Source organism: Vombatus ursinus, unplaced genomic scaffold (assembly GCF_900497805.2).
Source record: "Vombatus ursinus unplaced genomic scaffold, bare-nosed wombat genome assembly UNPS02014804.1, whole genome shotgun sequence".
Lineage (NCBI taxonomy): Eukaryota > Metazoa > Chordata > Mammalia > Diprotodontia > Vombatidae > Vombatus > Vombatus ursinus.
Genome location: NW_020954582.1, coordinates 13,854,136 through 13,877,463, shown reverse-complemented (window position 1 = coordinate 13,877,463; position 23,328 = coordinate 13,854,136). Strand labels below are relative to the sequence as shown.

The 23,328-nt window shown below is 45.9% G+C and overlaps 1 protein-coding gene across 1 annotated transcript in view; it reads left to right on the top strand.

Moving 5' to 3' along the window:
- The window catches only part of CACHD1 (cache domain containing 1), a 248,537-nt gene that overhangs the window by 221,626 nt on the left and 3,583 nt on the right, over nucleotides 1–23,328 (top strand). Inside the window, exons 19-28 of the mRNA XM_027873998.1 lie at nucleotides 1,220–1,342; nucleotides 3,060–3,159; nucleotides 3,768–3,884; nucleotides 5,912–6,072; nucleotides 6,891–6,977; nucleotides 7,820–7,936; nucleotides 9,900–10,051; nucleotides 13,531–13,692; nucleotides 15,897–15,974; nucleotides 17,525–17,626. Of these exons, the coding sequence (XP_027729799.1) occupies nucleotides 1,220–1,342; nucleotides 3,060–3,159; nucleotides 3,768–3,884; nucleotides 5,912–6,072; nucleotides 6,891–6,977; nucleotides 7,820–7,936; nucleotides 9,900–10,051; nucleotides 13,531–13,692; nucleotides 15,897–15,974; nucleotides 17,525–17,626 (1,199 nt within the window). The remainder of the gene's footprint in view (nucleotides 1–1,219; nucleotides 1,343–3,059; nucleotides 3,160–3,767; nucleotides 3,885–5,911; nucleotides 6,073–6,890; nucleotides 6,978–7,819; nucleotides 7,937–9,899; nucleotides 10,052–13,530; nucleotides 13,693–15,896; nucleotides 15,975–17,524; nucleotides 17,627–23,328) is intronic.

The following is a 23,328-nucleotide window of genomic DNA, read 5'->3' as shown; positions in this document are numbered from 1 at the left end:
CTATCTATCTATCTATCTATCTATCTATCTATCTATCTATCTATCTACATCCATCACTGGAAGTCTTCACACAGAGGCCAGATGATCTTTGTAAGAAATTTTTGTTCAAATCTGACTCAATCTAGTTGGCCTCCAAGATTCTCTCCAACTTGGACATTCTATGATGTTATCCATTCTATTCTCCAGAGAAACAAGACTAGGGGGGAGAAGCCCAGGCATCCTACCAGGATCGACCATTACTAAAAAGATATGGACACTGAATATGAGCTGTTGTCAGTTGCCTCTTTCTTTCTTTGCCTCACATCCCTGTAACAGCTGACAAGTATACACCACTTAGTGTTTTCCAACTGCTTCGCATGCATCACATAGCTAGTAGTGTCTAAGGTGGGATTCAAACCTGGACCTTCATGATTCTGAGTGCAGCTCTGCATTCATTACATCATACTGTCTCTCTGGTATTTGTGAACTCTGACATAGCAGTGTCATTTTGGTCCTCTTCAAGCAAGGACAATAACCAACTATATTGAGGGATAGGTATATAGGTAGGTAGGTAGATAGATAGACACAGATAGATAGATAGATATACAGACAGATGGATGCATGTTCTTATTTATCATGAATGAATGAGTTAGTGAAAATGCATTTGTTAAGGTTTAACTATGTGCCAACCAGGCATTGTGGGTTTAAATAGAAACAAGCAAGGTAGCCCCTGCCCCTCAAAGAGCTTACATTCTAATAGGGGAAGACAATACACAGTGGGGAGTGGTAGACAGAGAAGAATGTTTTGAACAGGAAAGTCAGAAGGAATAGGAGGTTTGACCTGATTGATGTTCATAAGCTGGATTCACATTCTACAAGTTAGAGAGTGGGGTGGGGGAGGAGCAGGAGGGTTCACCTGCATCAGACTGGCATGGTGATATCCAGGAACTGTTGTGGGTCTGGGTTCAGGCAAGATAAAATGAATGAATGCTCACTAATCAGAGACCCAGGATTCCAAGTGTGGGCTCTTGAATTCCAGGTCAGAGGAATTCCATTCTTATCATTCAGTCATGTATATATCCTCTCTTATTTCTCAGGAAATCTCCATGCTGTGTCAAGCCAATGGCTCACCTGGTGGAATGTGGTGCTAAACTTCTCTGTAGAGCAGAACCGAACTCTGGAAAGTGCCTAGAATGGCGGGTACTCATTTCTTATCTTTTGCTTCCTTTTATCTATAAAGTGCACAGGTGTCTTCTGGGCATACCGTGGCAGTGATGGGCATTGACTTTACACTGAGATACTTCTACAAAGTTCTCATGGACCTGTTACCAGTTTGTAACCAAGATGGTGGCAATAAAATACGGTAAGTCTGTCTGGTTCCTATAGCCATTGGGTTTAAATGCCACAACACCAAAAAGGATGAGGAAAGGTTCTTGGGATCCCTAAACGTGATGTATGGCTTCTTAGAGAACTTTGACACAGTGGAGGTGGGGGTGTGCCCTGAGTGCTGGCTTGGAGCTTTTCTTTTGGGGATGGTGGTTTTCTCTACTTAGGCATGACACTCTGCTGCATAGCCTGGCAGATAGACATAGTCTCTGGTAGAAAGTATGTCTGTGACAAAGCACATCCCCAAAGCTTCTGTTCTGTTAAAAATCAGACATTTCTGGTGAAGTCACGGGTTCCCACTTCTGTCCTTCTTTCTTGGGTTGTGTTTTGGTTGTTAGGCCTAAAAAGACTGTGGTGGTGGGAAGATCAGTAGCCTCTGAAGGTACTGTTCCATTTCTGAAGAATGGAAGTCTTCACCTTCCAGATATTTAAAAGGACATCTGGAGTCAGGAAGACAATCCACCTTCCTGAGTTCAAATCTGGCCTCAGATACTGACTAGCTGTGTGACCCTGGCCAAGTCACTTCACCCTGTTTGCCTACATTTCCTCATCTGTAAAATGCGCTGGAGAAAGAAATGGCAAACCACTCCAGTATCTTTGCCAAGAAAATCCCGAATGAGCTCACAAAGAGTTGGACAGGACTGAAACAACTCAACAATAATGATGGACAAGGAGCCTTCCTTGCATTTTCGTAATAGTTCGATGGTACCAGTGGAACACATGGGCTGGACAATGTTTACTCTGGCGCTTGCCACCTGGCTAGCCAATTTTGCTCATACCTTGTTGAGGACAACTTTTACTCCCATTTGCCTTTGTGATAGGTCTTATACAATGTAAAAGTAATATGAAACATAAACAGCAAAATAGATTTCAGTTTGATGTCATTATAGCTTGGCATATTTTTATTGTTCAGTCGTTTTCAGTCATTTCTGACTCTTTCTGACCCCATTTGGGGTTTTCTTGGAAGAGATACTAGAGTGCTTTTGCCATTTCTTTCTCTAGTTTGTTTTACAAATGAAGAAACTGAGTCAAAGAGGGTTAAGTGACTTGCCCGGGGTCACACAGCTAGTAAGAATCTGAGACCAGATTTGAAGTCAAGAAGATGATTCTTCCTGACTCTAGGCCCAGCACTCTATGCACTGCACCACCTAGCTGCGCTGGCATATTTTAGCATTTAAATGAATTTCTTGATATGACCTCTGAATATAATTTTGTGTATTTAGATCTATATGCAAAAAGGAAATTGTGTGATTAGCTTAAAAGTTTGGGAACACAAATACCTGGGTCCTGTCCTCGAGATTTCTTTTTCATGCAGCTTTCCAGATGTTGTCAAATTGGAAAAATGCCTTGCTTTGCTTTCGATGGGGATGGGCTCCACTTGTATCGCTGGTCTACATAAAACCCCGTGCCAGTTTCATATTCTCCTTGGCTTGCATCCTGGGAGATGCACCTTGTGAGCAAGAAGGATCTTCTTCAAAAATGACTGGTTTTACCTTTCTTTGTATCCCCAGAACTTAACACAGTGCCTGGCATACAGCGGGCCCTCGATGAAGGCTTGTTGATTTGCCTTGCCTTGAGCTCAGGAGCCTAGATCTATGCATAGTCTTACTTTTTTAGAGTTGACAGGAAATTGTGTTTTGACTCTCTCGACCCGTGCTTGGATCAGTGAGGTATGTGGTTTTTTGTTGGAACAGGTGCTTCATCATGGAGGACAGAGGTTATCTGGTGGCCCACCCAACACTCATCGACCCCAAAGGCCACGCACCCGTGGAACAGCAGCACATCACGCACAAGGTATTGGCTGTGAAGGAAGATCAAGCTCATTCATTCCTACACAGAGCTGCCAAAATGATATGCCTGAAACACCTGATTGCCCAGTGCAAGAAGCTATAGGGAGGATAAAGTACAAATTCATCTGCTTAGTTAAAAGCCCTTCACTCTCTAATTCACCTTGTCTTTCCAGGCTGCCCCTCATCCACTCTGCACTCCAGCCAACCTGGCTTACTTGCCGTTCCCCTTGTCGGACATTCCATCTCCAATCTCTGGGGCTTTGCCCAGGCTGTCCCCCTTTCCTAGAGTGCTCATTCTCCTTGTCTCTACATCTTGGAACCCCCTAGCTCCTTTCAAGCATCAGTTCCTGCTCCCCAAATGATCACCCCTTCTGCCTTCCCCTGGCTAGAATGACTTTCTACTCCCCTCCACATATTTTTGTATTTCCTTATCTGCGTGTTTTCCCCTAAGTAGGGGGATATAAGCTCCTTGAGGGCAGGGGCTGCTGTTTGTCTTGGCTTCCCCAGTGCCCAGCCCAGTGCCTGGCACACATTGTAGCCATTTGATAAATGTTTGTTGAATCGATGTGAAGTGACGTGCATAGCTGACCAACTCCTTCCTTCCACCTCCAGGAGCCGCTGGTGGCAAATGACATTCTGAACCACCCCAATTTTGTCAAGAAAAATCTGTGTAACAGCTTCAGCGACAGGACAGTGCAGAGGTTTTATAAATTTAACACCAGCCTTGTGGTGAGTGAGCTTCCCAATATCCTATTCCCCCACCCCCACCTCTCCCGTTCCCTCCAATAGGTTGTGGAGCAGACACACCTGGAAACCAGGCTTCCTGCTTTAATTATACACGTGTGGCTCTATTACCCACCTTTGTTTTCGTTGGGGCTGTTTTAACCCTTTGCTGTCTTTTGTTCACGTCTTCTCAGTGATTGCTCAGCCTCTCTTAATGCAGAGGAGCTCAGTCCTTGGTTAGGCACCATGATGGATGGGAACTAGGCTACAGAAAAGTACGAATCCTTTAGGTTTGACTTTGGGTGGAGTGCTAGGATGGGAAGAGAGGCTTCCAGTTTACATTTCTAGTTATCTTTGTTTAGGTCAATATTAAAGTTAGCGTGCCTCCTCTAAAATACACACTACATGACAAGAAGGGCTAGTAGGGTGGGTGACTTGGGTAAATTAAGTACTAGATACGCCCAAAGTTAAATGCTGGATAATGCCCAGTGTGTTTGATCAATGAGGCAGCTAAATCAGCTGTATCGATTTGGATTTGGAATCAGAAGGCCTGGGATTGAATCCCAAACCTGCAATTTACTAGTTGCATAACCTTCGGCAAGTCATCTCACTTATCTGAGCCTCAGTTTTCCCATCTGTAAAATGGAGATACTTCCACTACTTGCCTCTTTGGGATTATTGTAAGAAAGTGCTTTTTAAAAAAATTATAAAACAAGCAATTATTTTCTCTCCTGCCCACTTACTTCCCCAAATTGAACAATAAAGAAAGAGAAAGAAAACCTCTTAATAAACGTCCAATGAAACAATTTCCTACTTTAGCCATGTCCATAAATGCTTGTCCCTCCTCTCTTCATCATTAAGCCCATCACATTTCTAACAGGAGGTGGGTAGCGTCCTCTAGTACTGGGCTTTGTCTGTACGTTAATCTGAGTTCTAAAACTCTTGCAGAATTTTTTTTCTTTTATAACGTTATTGCCATTGGATAAATTGTTCTCCATCACTCTGCATTCATTTATAGACCTCTTTCCATCAGGGAGCTGGTACAGTGGCTAGAAGGTGGGATGTGGAGTCAGGAAGACCTAAGTTCAAATCTGGCCTCAGACACTTCTTAGCTGTGTGACCCTGGGCAAGTTACTTAACCTCTATTTGCCTCATCTATGAAATGAGGATAATAATAGCACCCACCTCCCAGGGTGGTTGTGAGAATCAAATGAGATAATACATGGAAAACATTTTGCAAACTTTAAATTGATATCCAGAGGCTAGCTGGTCATTCTGGGATGTATTGTCCCTTCCCCAATCTAACCTCCCTCGTAAGAAAGAAAAACAGATGTTAAGCTCGACAATGGGGAGCTCGAAGCCATCTGATCAGATCTGCTGGATTCTCCCCCTGCTGAAAAGAGAGGGTTCTATTTCTCCGTCTCTTCTCTGGGGCCATTCCTGGCTCCCAGTTAGTTTTCTTGCGGTTTATGTGGTTCAAATACGTTGTCTTTGTATTCCTGGTGCCTAGCATACAGCAGACACTTAATAAATGCTTCTTGGCTGACCGATTAATTATTGTAGTCACTGTATATGTTCTTCTTATTAATTAGCAATAATAAAAACTACTTAGTAATAATAATAAGCCTCTTTCAGGCTTGCCAAGTGCTTTACATATATATAATCTCAATCTGAAACAGTTCAAATAAATTTTGGGCTCACTTTATTATTACAGGAAAGGAAATAGTTCTTTCAATTCAAGAAAAACAAGTCTCTGGTTGGTTAGGGTTGGTTTTTGAACAGGACACCTCATTGATTTGCAAGGATTCTTGCTGTGGAAAGGCAGCCAGTTTGCCAAAGGGAGGTGGTTAACAGTCATCAGATAAAGTTAGCGGCCAAGTGTCTGCCTCGCCAATGAGACCGTATTTGTAAGCCCTCAGGACGGTGCCTGGCACACACTCAGTGCTTAATAAATGCTTGCTTTCTTTCCTTGTCCCTTCTCCCCCAGAAGCCAATTTCCCCTCCTCCTCTGAAACATCTTGATTCTTCTCCAGGGGGATTTGACAAACCTCGTTCATGGCAGCCACTGTTCTAAATACCGACTGACGAGAATCCCAGGAACCAATGCTTTTGTCGGGATCGTGAATGAGACCTGTGATTCTCTGGCATTCTGCGCATGCAGCATGGTGGACAGGCTCTGTCTGAACTGTCACAGGTAAACAAGGATCAGAATCCCCCAGCTCCCCCCAAGCAAGGGGGGAGTTTTGTCCTGCCTTTAAATAAATAAATGGATGCCAGGAATTTTTAACAAGACCTTGGGGTGCAGGATCGATGGAATCGGGGGGATGATGCTGGAGGAGAGCAGACATACACTGCCTTCAGAGTACATCTGGCCTGATGCAGCTAGCTTTGTTCAGAAGCAGTTGCTTTAACTTGCTATGTATTGAAAGAGAAGTCATGCAGTGGAATGGAGAGAAGGCTGACTTGGAGTCAGGAAGATTTGGGTTCAAATCCTGGCCCTGACACCTCCCAGCTAGGTGACCTTAGGGAAAGTCAGTTAACCTCTCTGACCCCCAGGCTTCTTGCTAAGAGTAGAAGTGGCAGGTGATTGCCTTGCCCATCCCCCTTAGTGTTAATGCCTTCCGTCTTTATCTCCAGTTTCTCCTGTCGATGTCTTCGTTGTACACAAGTATCTGTGTATTGTCTTGCCCACTAGATTGGGAGCTCCTGGAGAACAGAAGCGAGCATTGCCTTTCTCTGTATCCCCAGTGCTTTGCATAAAGTAGGTGCTTAATAAATGCTTATTGAGGGACTGATCTGCATCAGCAGAAGGGAGTTCCCACGCCAGGGTTGCCATACAGATGAAATCACAAATCACACGTCTACGTGCCGCCACCTGCAAATATTTAAAACCATTAAAACCAGTCTGGCATCTTTTAATTTATCCTGGAATCTCTTTTTCCCTTTGTGTATTGTGATCTCAACTTTCTTCCTGACACTCTGTACATGATTATTTCCATTTTTGTTTTCAAGAATGGAACAGAACGAATGTGAATGTCCCTGCGAATGCCCTCTGGAGGTCAACGAGTGTACCGGCAACCTCACCAATGCAGAGAACAGGTAAAACTGACTGGGGTGGGTTGTGCGGCTGGTTGCTTTGGGGAGGGACTGGGGAAGTATTCAGCTGATGAGGCAAGATCTTACCTGGAGAGCAGGGCGGCATTGTAGAATCACCCAATCCAAGTTCTCTGAGCCCCCTAAATGCCTCAAAATGAAATCTACCTCCAGGCTTTCCAGCGGAGGGAACTCGAGGCATTTACAACGTACATGTCATTTACAAAGTTAAAACTCTTACTTCCATGACGACCAGTCCACAGATTAGAGATGGGAAGGGCCCAAGGAATCATCTAGTCCAGTCTTCCCATTTAAGAGATGAGGAAATCGAGGTACAGATGAGTAAAGAGGACTGAACCAAGAAAGGGGAAGGAGCCAGCCCTGAGATACAGGTCGAACAGGGCCTAGAACCCAGGTTCTCTGAATCCAGAGCCAGACAGAAAAACAAAACATGTCTTCTGAATTTCAGAGCTAGCAGGGCTAGAACCTGGGTTCTTTGACTCCAGAGACAGCGCTCTCACTTGAACACCTCATTTCCTTAGAGCTTCGAGTTCTACTGAGTGATTCCCTCCCAGTTCTGTGAGGCAGATGGTACCAGTATGTCTGGCCTCATTTTACAGATGAAGAAACCAAAGATCAGAGAGATTCAGGGACTTTCCTCCCAATACAGAGCCATTGAAATTTGAACTCGCCACCTAACTCCAAGTCCCATATTTAATCAACATTCATACAACACACTTTCTGCACACCTGCCACGACTAGAAATTCACCCATATCTGGGGAGGCTGGGCCTGGTTAACTGAAGGGAATAGTGTGTTTGTTGTAACTTCCATGCTTTCCCCCAATAGAAATCCAAGTTGTGAGGTCCACCAGGAGCCAGTGACCTACACAGCCATTGACCCTGGTTTGCAAGATGCCCTTCCCCAGTGTGTCAACAGCAGATGCAATCAGAGAATGGAAAGTGGGTAAGCTGCTGGCCACGCTCGCTCTCAGTGCATTCCAGACCTGCTGAGCTGGAACCTGTTAAGGGAACGGGTTTACCACCCAGCGGCGACCCCTCCTCCACTGCACAATATCTCCTGCTAATATTCTGGAGGGATGTGATGCAGTGAGAATTAGAAACTGAATTAGAAATTAGAACTGTCCAAGACCCTTTGAGAATGCCTGCTTAGGCCCAGGATTGTCCAAGACATTTGATTCTCCTTTGTAAGGTACTTTACTTTTTCTGGGATCATTTTTCCAGTGACCCCAGAGGTCATCAGCCCCAACCCTCTCATTTTACAGATGAGGAAAACTGAGCCTCAGAAAAATTAAATGACTTATATGAGCTCACACAGGTAGCAACCCTCAGAGGCAGGATCTGAATCCAAGACTTTAGCCTCTAGAAGGAGGGAACGGAATAAGAATTTATTAAGTGCCTGTGTACCAGGCACTGTGCTAAACACTTTACAGAGATTATCTGATTGGATCCTCACAACACTACTCAGAAATAGGTGTCATTATGATCCCCATTCTATAGTTGAAGAAACTGAGGCATTTAGAGGTTAAGTGACTTGCCCAGGGTCACCCATCTATTAAGCGTCAGAGCCCAGTTTGGAACGCAGGTCCTTCTGACTCCAGGCTAGAACTATGTGCACTGTGTCGCCCCCTAGTGGCTCCAGAATCAGTGCTTTCCCCACCATTCCAAGCCTGTTGGCCATTGTCATCCATTTCTCGCGTAGATGCAGTCAGTAGATGCAGAGTGAAATTAAAAGAAAGAAAAGCCGATCAGCGTTTAACTTCTCACACAACATGGCTGGAAAGAAAGCTGACGGCGCAGAGCTTGAAATGATTCTGTTTATCAAAAGGTTGTGGAGATGGAGAACTCTCACTGGATGGTCTGGGGAGCCTAGAGACCCCATCTGGGGCTCTGTGGGATCAAAATGATTGTTATAGTAAATCAAAAGCTGCTGTTAGCATTAATAGGATTATTGATTATTATTGTATTTATAGTACCAAATATTGTTATATTTATAATTATTATTATCAAGATTATTGTTATGGTAATACAGAGATAGGATTTACCTATTGAAATAATCCTCCTTCTTCCAACTACATACCTGTGTGTGAGACGGGATTTTCTTCATTTTCTTCAACCAGAACAACATACTGCAGCCAATTAAGTGCAGACGCAGACGTGAGAGTCTGGCTGTCTTTTGTTAGGCCAGACATCAAAGTGATCTGCAAAAAATATATGAAACATGCCATTCTTCTCAATAAATTGTTTATTTTTGTTTTGGAAAAAAATATAGATTTTTAATAAGTATGTGTTATTTATGTTAACATGAAATTGGTTTATTACTGTTATTTTGATGGATTAATAGATGTTTAAAGATTGTCAGCTTTAATTTCTTATATGATAAATGTAAATATGTAACCCACATAAGCATAAGCTCTTGGGGGTCCTCAATAATTTTTAAGAGCGCGGGGGTCCTCAGACCAAAAGGTTGGAAAACCGCTGCTCTAAAGACAGAAGGGACCTGGGAGGCATCTGCTCTGACCCCCCTTGAAAGGTGAGAGATCTAAAGCTACCTTGGACAGGTCCCAGGACTAGCACAGATTCCACAGGTAGTAGTGGCCGAAGGAGAATTTGAATCCAGGTCCTCAGCCTGGAGAGCCCAGATTCTTGGCACCATATCACAACCAGGCAGCTCGGCCAGCAGGGTCTCTTCTGGACAGTGTACAAGTCTCGCTAACCTTCTCCAGCCATCCCCCTGCCTCCACCACACGCAAGGGAGCCAAGAGAAACATGGAGGCGATGGTTCCCTTGAACATTTCATACCCCAAAGTACCAGAGGTGGGAGTGGGGAGAGGGGGGAAGCAGATGTGGTCCTACAAGGTATTTTCATCTCATAAAGTAGTGAAATAAAACCTTTGCTTTTCTGTCAGGGACTGCTTTGGAGTCCTGGACTGTGAGTGGTGTATGGTGGACAGCGATGGTAAGACCCACCTGGATAAGTCATACTGTGCGCCTCAGAAGGAGTGCTTCGGTGGCATCGTGGGGGCCAAGAGCCCCTATGTGGATGACATGGGTGTGATAGGTAAGGCCCCTGCTTCAGAGCCACAAGGCAGGAGGCAGCATGGGAAATGCCATCTGATGCTGTCGGTCTTGCCTACGTGACGGGGATGACATTTCAGAACAAGCATCTTCCTTGTCTCCTTAATCCCTTCTCCCAGCTGCTTTGGGCCAACACCCCCCGATGAGCAGACAATTGCTTCCCCAGCTGGTTGCTTATAAAGCAGGGGAAAAAATGAGGCTGAGGCCGTCTGAACCCGCAGATTCTTATAGATGGGATTTTCTGGTGCAGAAAACTTGATCAGGCTGGCCAGAGAGCTCCCTATGAGCCCACCACGTAGGAAGAAAACTAATGAGATCCTCAACTGCATTGGGTGAGGCCTTGGATGAGAAGGTGGGAGGAGATAATCCCCTCACCCCTGAGCTGGCTGGACCAAGGCTGAAATCTGCAGTTAGTCTGGGGGACACATTCCAATCAAATAGATAGATATTTTTTGTTTTCCTTTTTTATCAAAACACTGAACTGTTGCCCTGCACCATATCTAAAATACAACACAGAGAGAGCAAGGGTTGAAAGGCAGTGCGATGTGAGGTCCCGCTGATTACCTTTCTCATTAATCTGAAGTTAGTCTCACCCTGGATTTTACTGAAGGACGAATGGAAAGCATCAGATTTCAAGCAGGAAATCAATTTCAAGATCATCTGGGTACATGCACCCTTTCATTTTATAGATGAGAAAGGCTGAGGCCCAGAGATGTTGAGCCACTTGTCCAAGATAGTGTATAAGAGAGGAAGAAGGAGGAGTTCTAGGATTCCCCAAACTCCAGTTCTCTTTACACCATACTTTTGTTGTTGTTCAGTCATTTTTTCATTCGTATCTGACTCTTGGTGACCCCATTTGGGGTTTTCTTGGAAAAGATACTGGAGGTTTGCCATTTTCTTCTCCAGCTCATCTTACAGATGAGCAAACTGAGGCAAACAGGGTTAAATGACTTGCCCAAAGTCCCACAGCTAGTAAGTGTCTGAGGCTGGATTTGAACTCAGGTCTTCCTGACTCCAGGTCTGGCGCCTATCTACTGCTCCACCTAGCTGCCCCATGACATTGTACTACATTGCTCTTTTTAAAGTTACTCTAAATCCTTGTCATCAAATCTTTATTAAATACTCGCTTAGTGCCCAGCATTGTGTTAGGCACTTGGGATATCAAAACCAAATGAAATAGCCCCAATATTCAAGTCCAGTGAGGAGGATACAACATGGAGGTGTGTAAATATAGTACAAGGAAGGAGCATGGCAAGGGAAAGGTCTGGCTAAGTTCTGTAGGAGAAGGTGAGCTGGGAGAGAATCCCATGTGTAGAGACTTGCTCTCAGTGAACATTACAGCAAGGAAAAGAGCAAGCTAGAGCCATGTCCCCAGGGGGGCGGCCCGATGGGGAGGGTACCAAAGACCGTGCTGGAGTGAAGACCGGTTGGTAGAACTGAGCATATTTAGCCTGGAGAATGGGCAACTTTGGGGATGCATGACAGCCATCTTTACATATTTAAAGGACTGTTGCAGGAGAGTTTGCAAGGAGGGAGATATAGACTCGATGAATAGAAAACAAAGCCAACGATGAGAACCGATCCAAAATAGAAAGGGCTGCCTTGGAGGGCTGGACCCATCCCCCACCAAGGCTAAGGTTCTCAGAAGGGCAGAGATGGAGAACTGGAATCAGTCATTCAACACACATTAAGCATCTACTATGTTCCAGGCACTGTGCTAAGCACTGGTCCCTTACAGTCCTAGATGCCATAATCCTAAGGCTGCCATGTAGAAAAGACATCAGACTTTATTCTGCCCAACTCCAGAGGACAGATCTTGAGAAAAATTATTAAAGGTGGCAGATTTTAGCTCAACAGAGGGAAGAGCTTCCTAAGAAAAGCTGTTTGAAAAATGGAGGCTTTCGGGGCAGGTAGGTGGCACAGTGGATGGAGCCCTGGCCCTGAAGTCAGGAGGACCTGAGTTCAAATCCAGCCTCAGACACATAACACTTACTAGCTGTGTGACTCTGGGTAAGTCACTTAACCCCAATTGCCTCACACAAAAAAAGAGAAAGAAAAATGGAGGCTTCCTTGGGAGGTTGATGAGTTCTCCTTCCAGGGGATTGGGGGAAAAGCTTGGCTGACCACTTGTCAGGGATGTGCCGGGATTCAAGTTTCTGGCTCATGGGCTCAAGGTTCTGGAGTGAGAAGGGGGTCAGCCAGTCCTACCTGTAACTACCTGTAGCATAGGAGTTCTTAGCCTTACTTGGGTCATGTCCTCCTTGCACAGTCTGGGGAATTGTTTTTAAATACACAAAATTACAGAGGAAGCCAGTTACATTGAAATACAGTTATCAAGATCTTTTTAAAAATAAGTTCAGGGCCCCTGCTATAAGGAATACCTTCTCTGATTTCCCTGGCAAGTAGACGGTCGTCAAGCTTCCTGTTAAAAGTCTCTCATGACAAGTGACCTCATTGCCTCCTGAGACATTCCCTCCCACTTTGGGACAACTCTAATTGTTGAGAAAGTTTCCCTGACATGGAGCCTAAAGGTGCCTATTTGCACTGTCTACACATTTACTCCAAGTTCCATCCTCCAGAGCCCAGGATGATCCTAATCCCTCCCTTCAATATTCCTCAAATACATGAAAACAGCCGCCATGATCCTCTTAAGTCTTTCCTCCTTTGGGTTCGATGTCGCCGTTTCCCCCAGCCCATCTTCATATGGCAAGTTCTTGAGGACCATCGCCATCATGGCTGCCCTCCTGGCTACTCCCGAGCTCAGCAGTATTCTTCCTAAAGTGTGATTCCCAGAAGTGAATATGGTATTCCAGATGTGGTCCGACCAGGGCAGAGTGGAGAGAGACTCTCATCTCCCTAGTCCTGACCCCATTGCCACTCCTGAGACAGCCCACACAGTTAATCCCCACTGATCAATCGACCACCAATCATTTATTAAAAATCTAATCGGTGACAACGTGGCAAGCCTTGGCCCTGGTACCATTAAACCTGCAGTGTACTCGTAGTCCAGGATGAGGGAAGACTTGAATCATTTTCAGAATGGAAATGGGTACACTTGTCCCCAACTTGGTTTTGGGAAATTAATTTTTGGATCCCAAGTGTGGGACTTTACATTGATCCTTCTTAAACTAAGCTAGATTTGGCCCAGTCTTCTAGCCTGTCAAAATATCATGACCTCCTAAGCCTCCCTCCTGGGGATTTTCAGCCTTTTCACTGCTTTCATCACTCAGTATCCCTGCCTATGTGTTCTGCTCCTTCCCCCTTGTTGCTCTGTGTTGTAGGCTGGGCTCTCAGCAAGGTGGTTCTGCAGTCTAGGTTGATAGCCACCAGATGACATAGAGCCAATGCTCCTATATCCCATTGAGATGAGATACTTTTTGATCTTTTCTCTTCTTGCTCTCTTCTGCTCCTCCCTTCGGTTTACATGACATTTATCCGACGTCTGTTGGCTTTTTATCAAAGGCGACGAGGTGATCACTTTGAACATGGTCAAGAGCGCCCCCGTGGGACCAGTGGCTGGGGGGATCATGGGATGCATCATGGTACTCGTCTTGGCCGTCTACGCCTACCGTCATCAGATTCACCGCCGAAGCCATCAGCATATGTCTCCTCTGGCTGCCCAGGGTAAGCTAAGGGCTCTCGCTTACACACACACACGCACACACACACACACCCGCTGATAACGCCGAGGGCTTCATCTGGCTGCCCACACATCCCAGAGACTGGCCTCTCAGACTGGTCCGAGGAAAGCTGTAATCAACATACCCAGTTGTTCCAGACTTAAACATTTAATTAATGTCTGAGAATATGAATAGCCAGGAAAATTACAATACCGGTGCTGTGGGTCTGTTTCCTAAGCAGATACAAATGTTTACCTGCTTGAAGTCTGGTTTTGATTTTCTCTTTGCATCTTCTCCTAATTCATTTCAAGTGTGAGACCCACGAGGCTTTGCTGAGAGCTTTATTTTGCTTTTCCGGAGGCTCCCCAGCGTCTTGTACCTTCTCATCTGATGCCAGTCAGCCCTCCACAGGACTCTGCCCTGGCTAGTCAGAGATCTCAAAGACCACCAGAAGCATTCTTTCCTCCCTCCTGGGGTGAAAGATGCTGCCTGTGCTATTACGCCAGGCTGGTGACTCAGAACATCATGTCTCCCTAGAGTGGCAGACTTCTTGTGGCACAGCTTGTTATTATGGGCATCTTTTGCCAGACATCTTACTCTAAACATGACTGCACGGCATTCATGTGATTAACCTGTTACAGCCTGGTTTTGCCCCTCCCTGCCCTCCGACAGCACCATCGTTACCAGAAGATAAGACCGCTTTGTCACCTCTCTTTAGGAGGTGAAAGACTTTAATGAACTCAAGGGCAGAAGGAGGTCGCCCTAATTTTCTTTTTTCTTTTTTGAGGCAAATAGAGGTTAAGTGACCTGCCCAGGGTCACACAGCTAGTAAATGTCTGAGGCTGGATTTGAACTCAGGTCCTCTTGACCTCAGGGCTGGTGGTCTATCCACCACACCACCTAGCTGCCCCCCAACCTAACTTTTATGCATCAGAGAACTGTAGCTTTAGAACCAGAAGAACCTTTAGAAACCATTGAGTCCCAAATGCTCATTTTTCAGATAAAGAAACTGAGACACAACAAGTTTAAATGTCTTGCCTCGGGATACACAACCATTAAGTATCTGAGGCAGGATCTGAACCCTGGCCTTTCTGACTCCAATTCCAGATCCTTATCTCCCCTACCACACTTTGTACAGTCACTTTTCAGTTGTGTCTGACCCATTTAGGGTTTTCTTGGCAGAGTGGAGTGGTTTGCCATTTCTTTCTCCAGCTCATTTTACAGATGAGGAAACTGAGGCAAACATGGGGAAGTGACTTGCTCAAGGTCATATGGCTAATAAGTATCTGAGGGCGCATTTGAACTCAGCCTTTCTAATTCCAGGTCTGGCGCTCTGTGCACTATGGCGCCACCTAGCTGCCCCATGGTTATCGTAGAAATCATCATATGATCTTATGCTTAGAACTGAATCATGGATATAATCCAAGCCTGCCATTTTACAGACAGAGCCACTGAGACCCAGAGAAAGGGAAGTGATTTACCCAAGGTCACACAGTGAATAAAGAGCAGAGCCCAAACTTAAATGTAAATCCCCTGAATTCTAATCTAGAATTCTTTATACCAAGCCTTGCTGCTTTTTTAAGTAGCATCTACCTTGGGGAGGACAGTAGAGGGGATGGAAGGCCAGCCTTGAAGTCAGAGAGACCTGAGTTCCAGTCCTTGCTTTGACACTGCCTGTGTGACAGTGCACATGTCACTTCAGCTGTCATTGGGCCTCGGGGACTTCTCTAATACTAGAAGTTGCTGATCAGAAGCCGTTTCCCCAAAGGGAGCTCCCTTTACTCACCAGCCAAAACCCAAACACAACGGGTGTAGCCGGGCAATGATGATGACCCAGTGTTACATTATTGTTTGACTTTCTATCTCTAAAAATGGGCTTCTGGGAAGAGAGTCACCAGGGAATTTTCAGCCCAATCCAAGTTCTCAGTGTGGCTCTGCCGTTCCGTGTCCAGCTCTCTGGGCTAGTGGGTAGAATGTTCCGTCCCTGCCACTGACTTCATCACCTTTATGGAGAGGTCTTTGGGAAGTGGTTGGAAGTCCCATGAGTACCTCGCCCTCTTTGCTCTCCTCTCCACCCCAATGGCCTTGAGAATCTACCCATCTTCCTCCCTCTCAACAAAGCACTGCTGTCCAGCAGGGCATTAAAGCAAGGGGTTTATTTGGTGAGTTCATTTGACCAAAAGTCTTCCTGTTTTTGTTGCCGGATAGAGATGTCAGTGCGGATGTCCAACCTGGAGACCGACAGAGATGAACGAGATGATGACAGTCACGAAGACCGCGGCATCAGTAAGTGCGCCGCTGCTTGTCTGATTGCATGACGGGACGCCCATCAGGGCTCGCCCTTCCTTGAAGCTCTGGTCTCATTTCCAATTGGAGATGCTCGGACTCAGGGCTTCTAGCTGGTTGCTGTTGCCTCTCCCTAAGTTAAGGCCGAGTGAGTGACTTCATTTTGTTCGGAAAATCTTGAAGAATTGAGTGTGATTCTCTTTAGTTTTTTCTTTCATTGCTTGATTTAAGCTAAGCTAATAAAACAGCATGCTGTGAATTCCTGCTTCTTCATCTCTTTCCTAATCTAACACTTTAGAATGGGCTCTTCTTTTGGATGACTTGAAAGATAGGTCAGAGTTAAAAAAAAAAGAATTATTTTTAGCTGAGAGAGCTTCAATCACTGAAGGAAGTAATAAGTTGTCTGGATGTGGACTTCGAAGACTTGTATTCAAAACCTGGCTACGGCACTAGGCAAGGCTCCCCCTCTCTGGGCTCCGTTCCTTACCTGTAGGACAAAGGAAGTGGATTTCTTTCCTCTCCAAAGTCTCTTCCATTTCCAGGTCAGGGAAAGGGCATTGACTCTGGAGTCAGAGGACTAGAATTCAAATCCTGCCTCTGACACCACCTGAATGACTTGAGACGAGTGACCAAGCTTCCCTGGACCTCTTTCTGTGGGAAATAAAGGAGTTGGAAAAGATGGCGCCTTGGTCCCTTCCTACTCTTCATTTTTGACCCATGAATAATAAAAATGGTGCAGTGGATGGAGCACTAGTCCTGGAGTCAGGAAGACCCGAATTTGAATTCTACCGTAGACACTTCCTAGTCATGTGACTCTGAGCAAGTCACTTTACCTCTGTTTCCCTCAGTTTCCTCATCTGTAAACAATAACAACAAGGGAAATAATAGCACCTGTCTCCCAAGGTTGTTGGGAAAAATCGAACATTTGTTAAGCCCTTTGCCATCCTTAAAGCTCCATATAAATGCTGGCTGCTGTTATTTCTCATTTACTAGCTGTGTGACCTTAGCTGTGTCACTTCCCTCTATACTCCATTTCCTTAAGCATAAAAAAAAGGAGGTCAGAACTAGAGTCATCTCTAAGGTCTCTTCCATTTCTACAACCTATGATCCTAATGTCAGAAAACCAAAGATAAGGAACAGTTTGAGGCGGTTTGGGATTGTGTCCGGAGTACTGGATTGGGAGTCAGGGGGCCAGGTTCAAATTCTAGCCCTTTGACTTACTATCCAGGTGATTGATTCTGGGCCTCATTTACCCTGTCAATAAAGTGAGTAGGTTGGGCTAAATGAGTTCTAGGGGACTTTCTATCTCCAATCAATGCCCCTAAATCTGGCCGTTCCTCAGACTTTGTGTCTGATGCCTTCTTAAAAATGTTTCCTCCACTGCTCTTTTCCAAAATAGAAATTGTCTCCTGCTTATTCCTTAGCGTTTCCATCCTTCAAAAGCACAGATGCCCTAGCACTGAATGAGCCCATTGGGAAAAATAAATGGACGTGGGATCGTAAAGAATTAGCGTGTGTGAGTGAAAATAAATTGTGCTTGTTTTCCCCAGTCAGCAACACTCGATTTATAGCAGCGGTGATTGAACGCCATGCACACAGCCCAGAACGGAGGCGGCGGTACTGGGGTCGATCTGGGACAGAGAGTGACCACGGTAAGGTCTGTGGGACAGGATGGTTGTAGCTATGGGTCTTGGTATGTCCCCAGACCCCTTTCTCCATTCCTAAAATGTCCTCAGGTAAACTCTTATGACACGGTATCCACCAAGACGCTATCCAGCCATAGAATTCGGTTTGCTCATAACTTATCCTCAGCGACCCAGAAGAATGTTACTGTTTAGCAGTCCAGAGGACCCCCTAAGCAGGCTGTTATGTCCCAGGGTCAGTCAACAAGCATTTATCACTGAGCTCAGGACTAGCGCCAAGTGCTGGGGAGACACAGGAAGGCAAAACCAGCCCCTGCCCTCGAGGAGCACCCATTCGGGTTTTCCCTAGCATTCTTTTCTCTCTCCTGAGGATGTCTGCACTGAGCCAGCTCAGCTGATCCACTCAGGTAGTTGGGGTCCTGGAATTGGAGCCCAGAATACCTGGGGCTAAATCCTGTCTCAGCCACTCATCTGCTTGGCCTCTCTGAACCTATGATGATGACTGACTCATACACCTCAAGCTCACCCAGCCCCTTGGCTAGACAGCGGCCCTTCCCCCAGCATTGCTGATCGGCCCAGACTCTAGGATTCATTCACTCAGTAAACAGTTATTAAGCGTGATGCCGCCTGTGGTCAGTGCCATCAGGTCAACACCTTCAGACAAAAATCCCCAAGCGGGATCTGGACCTGAGGGTCTTGGTCGCTTGTGCCGCTAGTCGGGGTGTCTGTTCTGTGGCCTCCTGAATGATTCAATTGGACAAGCATTTGTTTATGTGCCAAGTGCTGTGCTAGGCATTGGGGGGGTGAGAGACCACGCCAGGCATGTGGGATAGTTACAGAGAGACAGATTTCAATTCAGTACAAAGGAATGCGCCTTCTAATTAGCCTTATCCCTAAAGTGGATTACCCTTCCTTGGAATTAGTGGGTTCTCTTTTCCCAGAAGTATTCCAGGGGAGCCTGAATAAATATTTGAAGGTATCATAGTGAGGGGTCTTGCTGAGGACCAGGTAACCTCTAGGATCCTGTCGGGGCAGCTCCCCTGGGCATTGGACGTGTCGCCAAACTGGCCTACCTGCTATTCCCCACTGCAATAGCTTATCTCCTTCCTCCACTCCTTTGCACAGGCTGTGCCTCCATGCTGAGAATGCTGTCCTTCCTCACTCCCACCTCTTACAATCCCTGCCTCACTGTAGGGCTTAATGTTAATAGCTTAAAACTACATCAAGACTTTGGGGGAACACCCTGTTTAGTGTTCAATTCTCTGTGTACACAGTATTTCCCCCAAGGGAATGCAGACTCCTCTAGGGCAGGCTCTGTTTCAGGCACACGATGCCTGTCACTAGTAGCTGCTTAAGCAATGCTGATTGAACTGAAAGGACATTTATAATGGTCAGAAAATCCCTAGTAGCAAAATACAAGATGAAGTTCCCATTCAGATAAATTGTAGAAAAAATTTAAAGTTCAACTTTATTTTGTAAATTGGAGCCTTGACTTTAAAAATGACATTCCCATTCGAAAATCCCTTCTACTGCCAAAGTGCCAGGACTGTAAACAGACCGTTCAAGTGTGAGACCTCAAAAGTGAACTCAACTTCACATGGTACAGACCACGTGACTTTCTGGACCGGTCTCCCAAATCCTGGTCTGTGAAACGAGTGTAAAGACCATCATTTGGAAGAGCCTGGTTTGTGACTGCTCACGTCCAAGGATGCTAGCTCCAAATCCAGAGGAAATGAAACCATTCCCTCCCCGCCCTCCTCTCCTCAGTCCGCTGCGGCCCCCACCGCCAGCAGAAATCGTGCAGGTGCCTGGGTCGAGCCCAGACTCAAGTTTAAGATGTCCCTTCGCCACCCCCTTGTCTTGGTGATTGAGGGAAGGGGAACAGATGAAGGGCACCAGACAGAGAGTGATATCGGAAAACCGCAGAGCCCGGCTCAGGATTTGGTTCCCAATCATTGGCTGTTTCTCTCCCTAAGGCAAGGAAAAGAGTTCACTGCGTGATGGAGACGGTGGCAGGCCTCGTGGTGCCAAGGGCCCTCCAGAGATCCATCCCCTTGAGCCGCTGATGCACCTGTCGACCCATTGTCTGGGCCAGAGTGTTGGTTGGGCTGATTCTGGAGCCCAGGACAGCTCTGTCAGGGGGTCAGAGTGGACCCCCTCCTGATTTCTGGAAGAGCGCCCTGCTGCTGCTCATTAGCTCTGGCTCTTCACGAGGCTGTCTAAACACTTCAGTGTGGTGCCGTGGACAGGCAGCCTCCATGGTAGAAGGCCTTCTATTCAAGTCCTGCCCATCCCACACTGGCGGTGTAACTCTGGACGAGTCGGAGCCTGCCTGTGCCCCGGGCAGTGTCATGGTGCTCTCAATTACAACGAGGGTGCCAGCCTAGACTGGCAGAGGGCAAGTCCTCCCCTGGGAGTTCCCTATCCCTAAAACCACATCGGGGAGAAAGCGTTCAGAGACTTGAGAAAATTCAGTTCAACAAAATCTTATTAAGCACCTACTATGTGTAAGGTATTGGGGATAAAAGCAGGCCTTGCTCTCACCATTCTGCTAGTGGGGGTGGGGGTGGATTAAAATCAGGCAACAGGCATCTATCAAGTACCTACTGTGTACCTGGTAGATCACAAAAGTAATTACAAACCATTTTAGGGGAAAACAAGAATAATCCCAAGGAGGTTCAATGGAGGCCCGAGTCAAGATAAGGCTAAAGCTCCTTTGACTTATGGTTCAGTATCATGTAAAATGGGGAAGATAGCAGCACTTACCTCCCAAGGAGGTTGTAAAGATGAAGTGAATAAACATGGAAAGTGCCTTGCAAACCTTAAAGCCCTATATAAATGCTAACTCTCACTACTATTATTATCATTATTTTTAAATTATTATCATTGTCCTCGGGGTGATAGGAAGGACTGAAGCTTCTTAAAAATGGGGATGGCCTGCTCAAGCCTGTGCCTTGCAGTCATCGCTATGGAAGATGCACAAACCCTGTATCGGAGAAAGGGAGAGGCTTCAGGCAGGAAGCCCCAGTGGGAGGGTCTGGCAGCAATCCGGGCAGAAAGGGCAAAGGCCTGAGCCAGGGGTGCTGGCCATGGGAGTGGAAAGAAGGGAACAGATGCAGAGTTTGTTCCAGAGGTAAAATCCAGAGCACCTGCCGGAACTGGGGTCACATGCCAACGACAAGTGATTTGCAGGACTTTTCTGTCACTGGTTTTTTCCACTAAGTATTTGCCAGCAACACACACGACTTTTAATAGAATCAAAGGTGTAAAAGGACCGTGGAGTTCCTATACTTCAGAGTTCTTAACCCAGGGAGGAGGATGTGAACTTGCCTTTTTTTTTAAGAGTTTGAAAACCGTATTTCAGTATAATTAGTTCTTTGTAACCTTACGTATTTTATTTGATGTGTTTAAAAGCATTCTTCTGAGAAGGGACCCCATAGGCTTCACCAGATTGTCCAAGGGCTTCTTGAGACAATCACAGCTAAGAATGTTTCCTCTGCTCCAACCCCTTCATTAGGGTGACTTATCTAAGGCGCCACATTCTATTCCATCCTCAATCTGCTCTGGCGCCTTGCTGTGGGACTTGTATCATCACCAGTGTCAATGATCATTATTAATAATAACAGTAACACTAGCCAGCATTTACATAGCACTTTACGGTCTGAATATACGTTGTCCCATTTGATCCGGTTTCCGGCCATTTTTAATGCTATCTCAAACCATCTCGACTTGGATTTCCACGTGCGTTTCTTTTCAAACCTGAGGTGTGATTGACATTGAAAGGCTCAGGTTTCAGCTACCTTGAATAAAAAAGCAAAGCAAACAGTCCCCTTCAATTCCTAATACCAAGGAATTTTCTGTACTATCGGAAAGGCCTTTCTGACGTTTGCCTAGAGAGAGCGGATCGCCTTCTTTGTCTCTGTGTGGGCCTGTATTTTCAGCCACAAAACCCTTCTGCTCAGCTGTCTGCAGATGCATCAATTCTGCAGCCCCTGAGAGAAGCTGACTGAAGCTAACTGTGAATGCGGTAGCAATATTCATGGGTTATCGCTTCTGCAAACTTTGAAAGGGATTTTTTTTTTGCAATATTTAAAAACATGTCAGAATCTTGGAAATTGAATGCTTTGATCAGCAAGGCTGTTTTCTTTCCAAAAATATTCCTTAGAATACCAAAAAGGATGAATCCTTAAACAGGGTGAGCTAGCTTATGTAGAGAATAGCTGATTGGCTCACTAGAGGCTGCCGGCTCCCATCAGCTGCTGGTGTGGATACTGTGCAGGCGATAAAGATTCAGAGGCAGGCAGGCCTCTGCCCTCCAGTTACTTGTCTTAGTCTGACCCAAATTCCATAGACTTTTCTTTGAAAATATTCATTGTACTTCACTGGTTTCTTTTAAAATAACTTGCTTAAAAATCTGATTCAGTTCAACAAGCATGTATTAAGTACCTACTGTGTGGATTCTGAGATCAGCTTGTCCAACCCTGACCTCTCCAATTATCTGCCTGTTGGACATTTCAAACTGGATGTCCTGTTGACATCTTCAACTCACCCAGTCTAAAACTGATCTCATTATCCACCTCTCCCCCCAAATCCTGTCTTCTTGCTAGCTTTCCTATTAATGTTGAAGGTACCACCATCCATCCACCCAACCTAGATATCTTCCTGAATTCTTCACTCTCACCACCTCCCAAATCCAGTCAATGTCAGCTCTTGTCATTTCTGCCTTTACAGCATCTCTCAAATACTCCCCCTTCTCTCCTCTGGTACGGATGCCACCCTGGTTTGAGCCACCATCACCTCAAGTCTGACCTACTACAATAGCTGCTGGGTGGTCTTCCTGCCTCAAGGCTCTCCCTGCTCCATTCCATCCTTCAGTCAGCTGCCATCTTGCTCTTCCCAAAGCACAAGGCTGATGGCATCCCCTCTATTCAGTAAACTCCCGAGACTCCCTATTATTGTCACCTCCAGGATCAAACATCCTCTGCTTTGCTTTCAAAGTCCTTTACAAGCCTGGCTTTCCAGTCTTCTTAGACCTTACTCAGCCCCATGAACTCCGGGATTCAGTGACGCTGGCCTCCTTGCTGTTCCCTACACAGGACGCTCCTTCTTCTTCTTTTGGAGGATTTGGCCCAGCTGGCCCCCCAGCCTCCTTGGCTCAGCCTCCAGGCCTCCCTGGCCTCCTTTGGGACTCCACTGAAGGCCCTTCTTGGGCAAGAAGCCTTCTCAGTCTTCCTGGAGACTGTTTTCCCCCTGAGACTCTTCACAATTTATCCTAGCGAGTTTTTGTATGCACATAATTGTTTGCACGGTGTCTTCCCTGTTAGACTGGAATCTTCTTGAGAGCAGGGAATTTTCTGCTTTTCTTTATATCCCTGGCACTTAGCACATAGTAGGAGTTTAATAAATGTCTATTGACTGTGGACACAAAGACAAAAATAAACATTTTATGCCCTCCCTGAGTTTACGTTGTGCTGGGGAAAGCAACACGTCCATCAGACCTGGGAGGGCCCTCGGAGGCTATTCGGTTCAGCCCCTTCCTTTTTCAGATGAAGAATCTGAGGCCCAAAGAGGTTGCGGTTTGCCTGCAGTTACTGAATGTGAAAGTGGAAGGACTAGGATTAGAACCCAGCTCCAGTGACTCTGTATTGCACATTCTTCCCATAAATCAATACGAAACAAAAATGAAGACTTGAGAGGTGGGGAGCACAAGG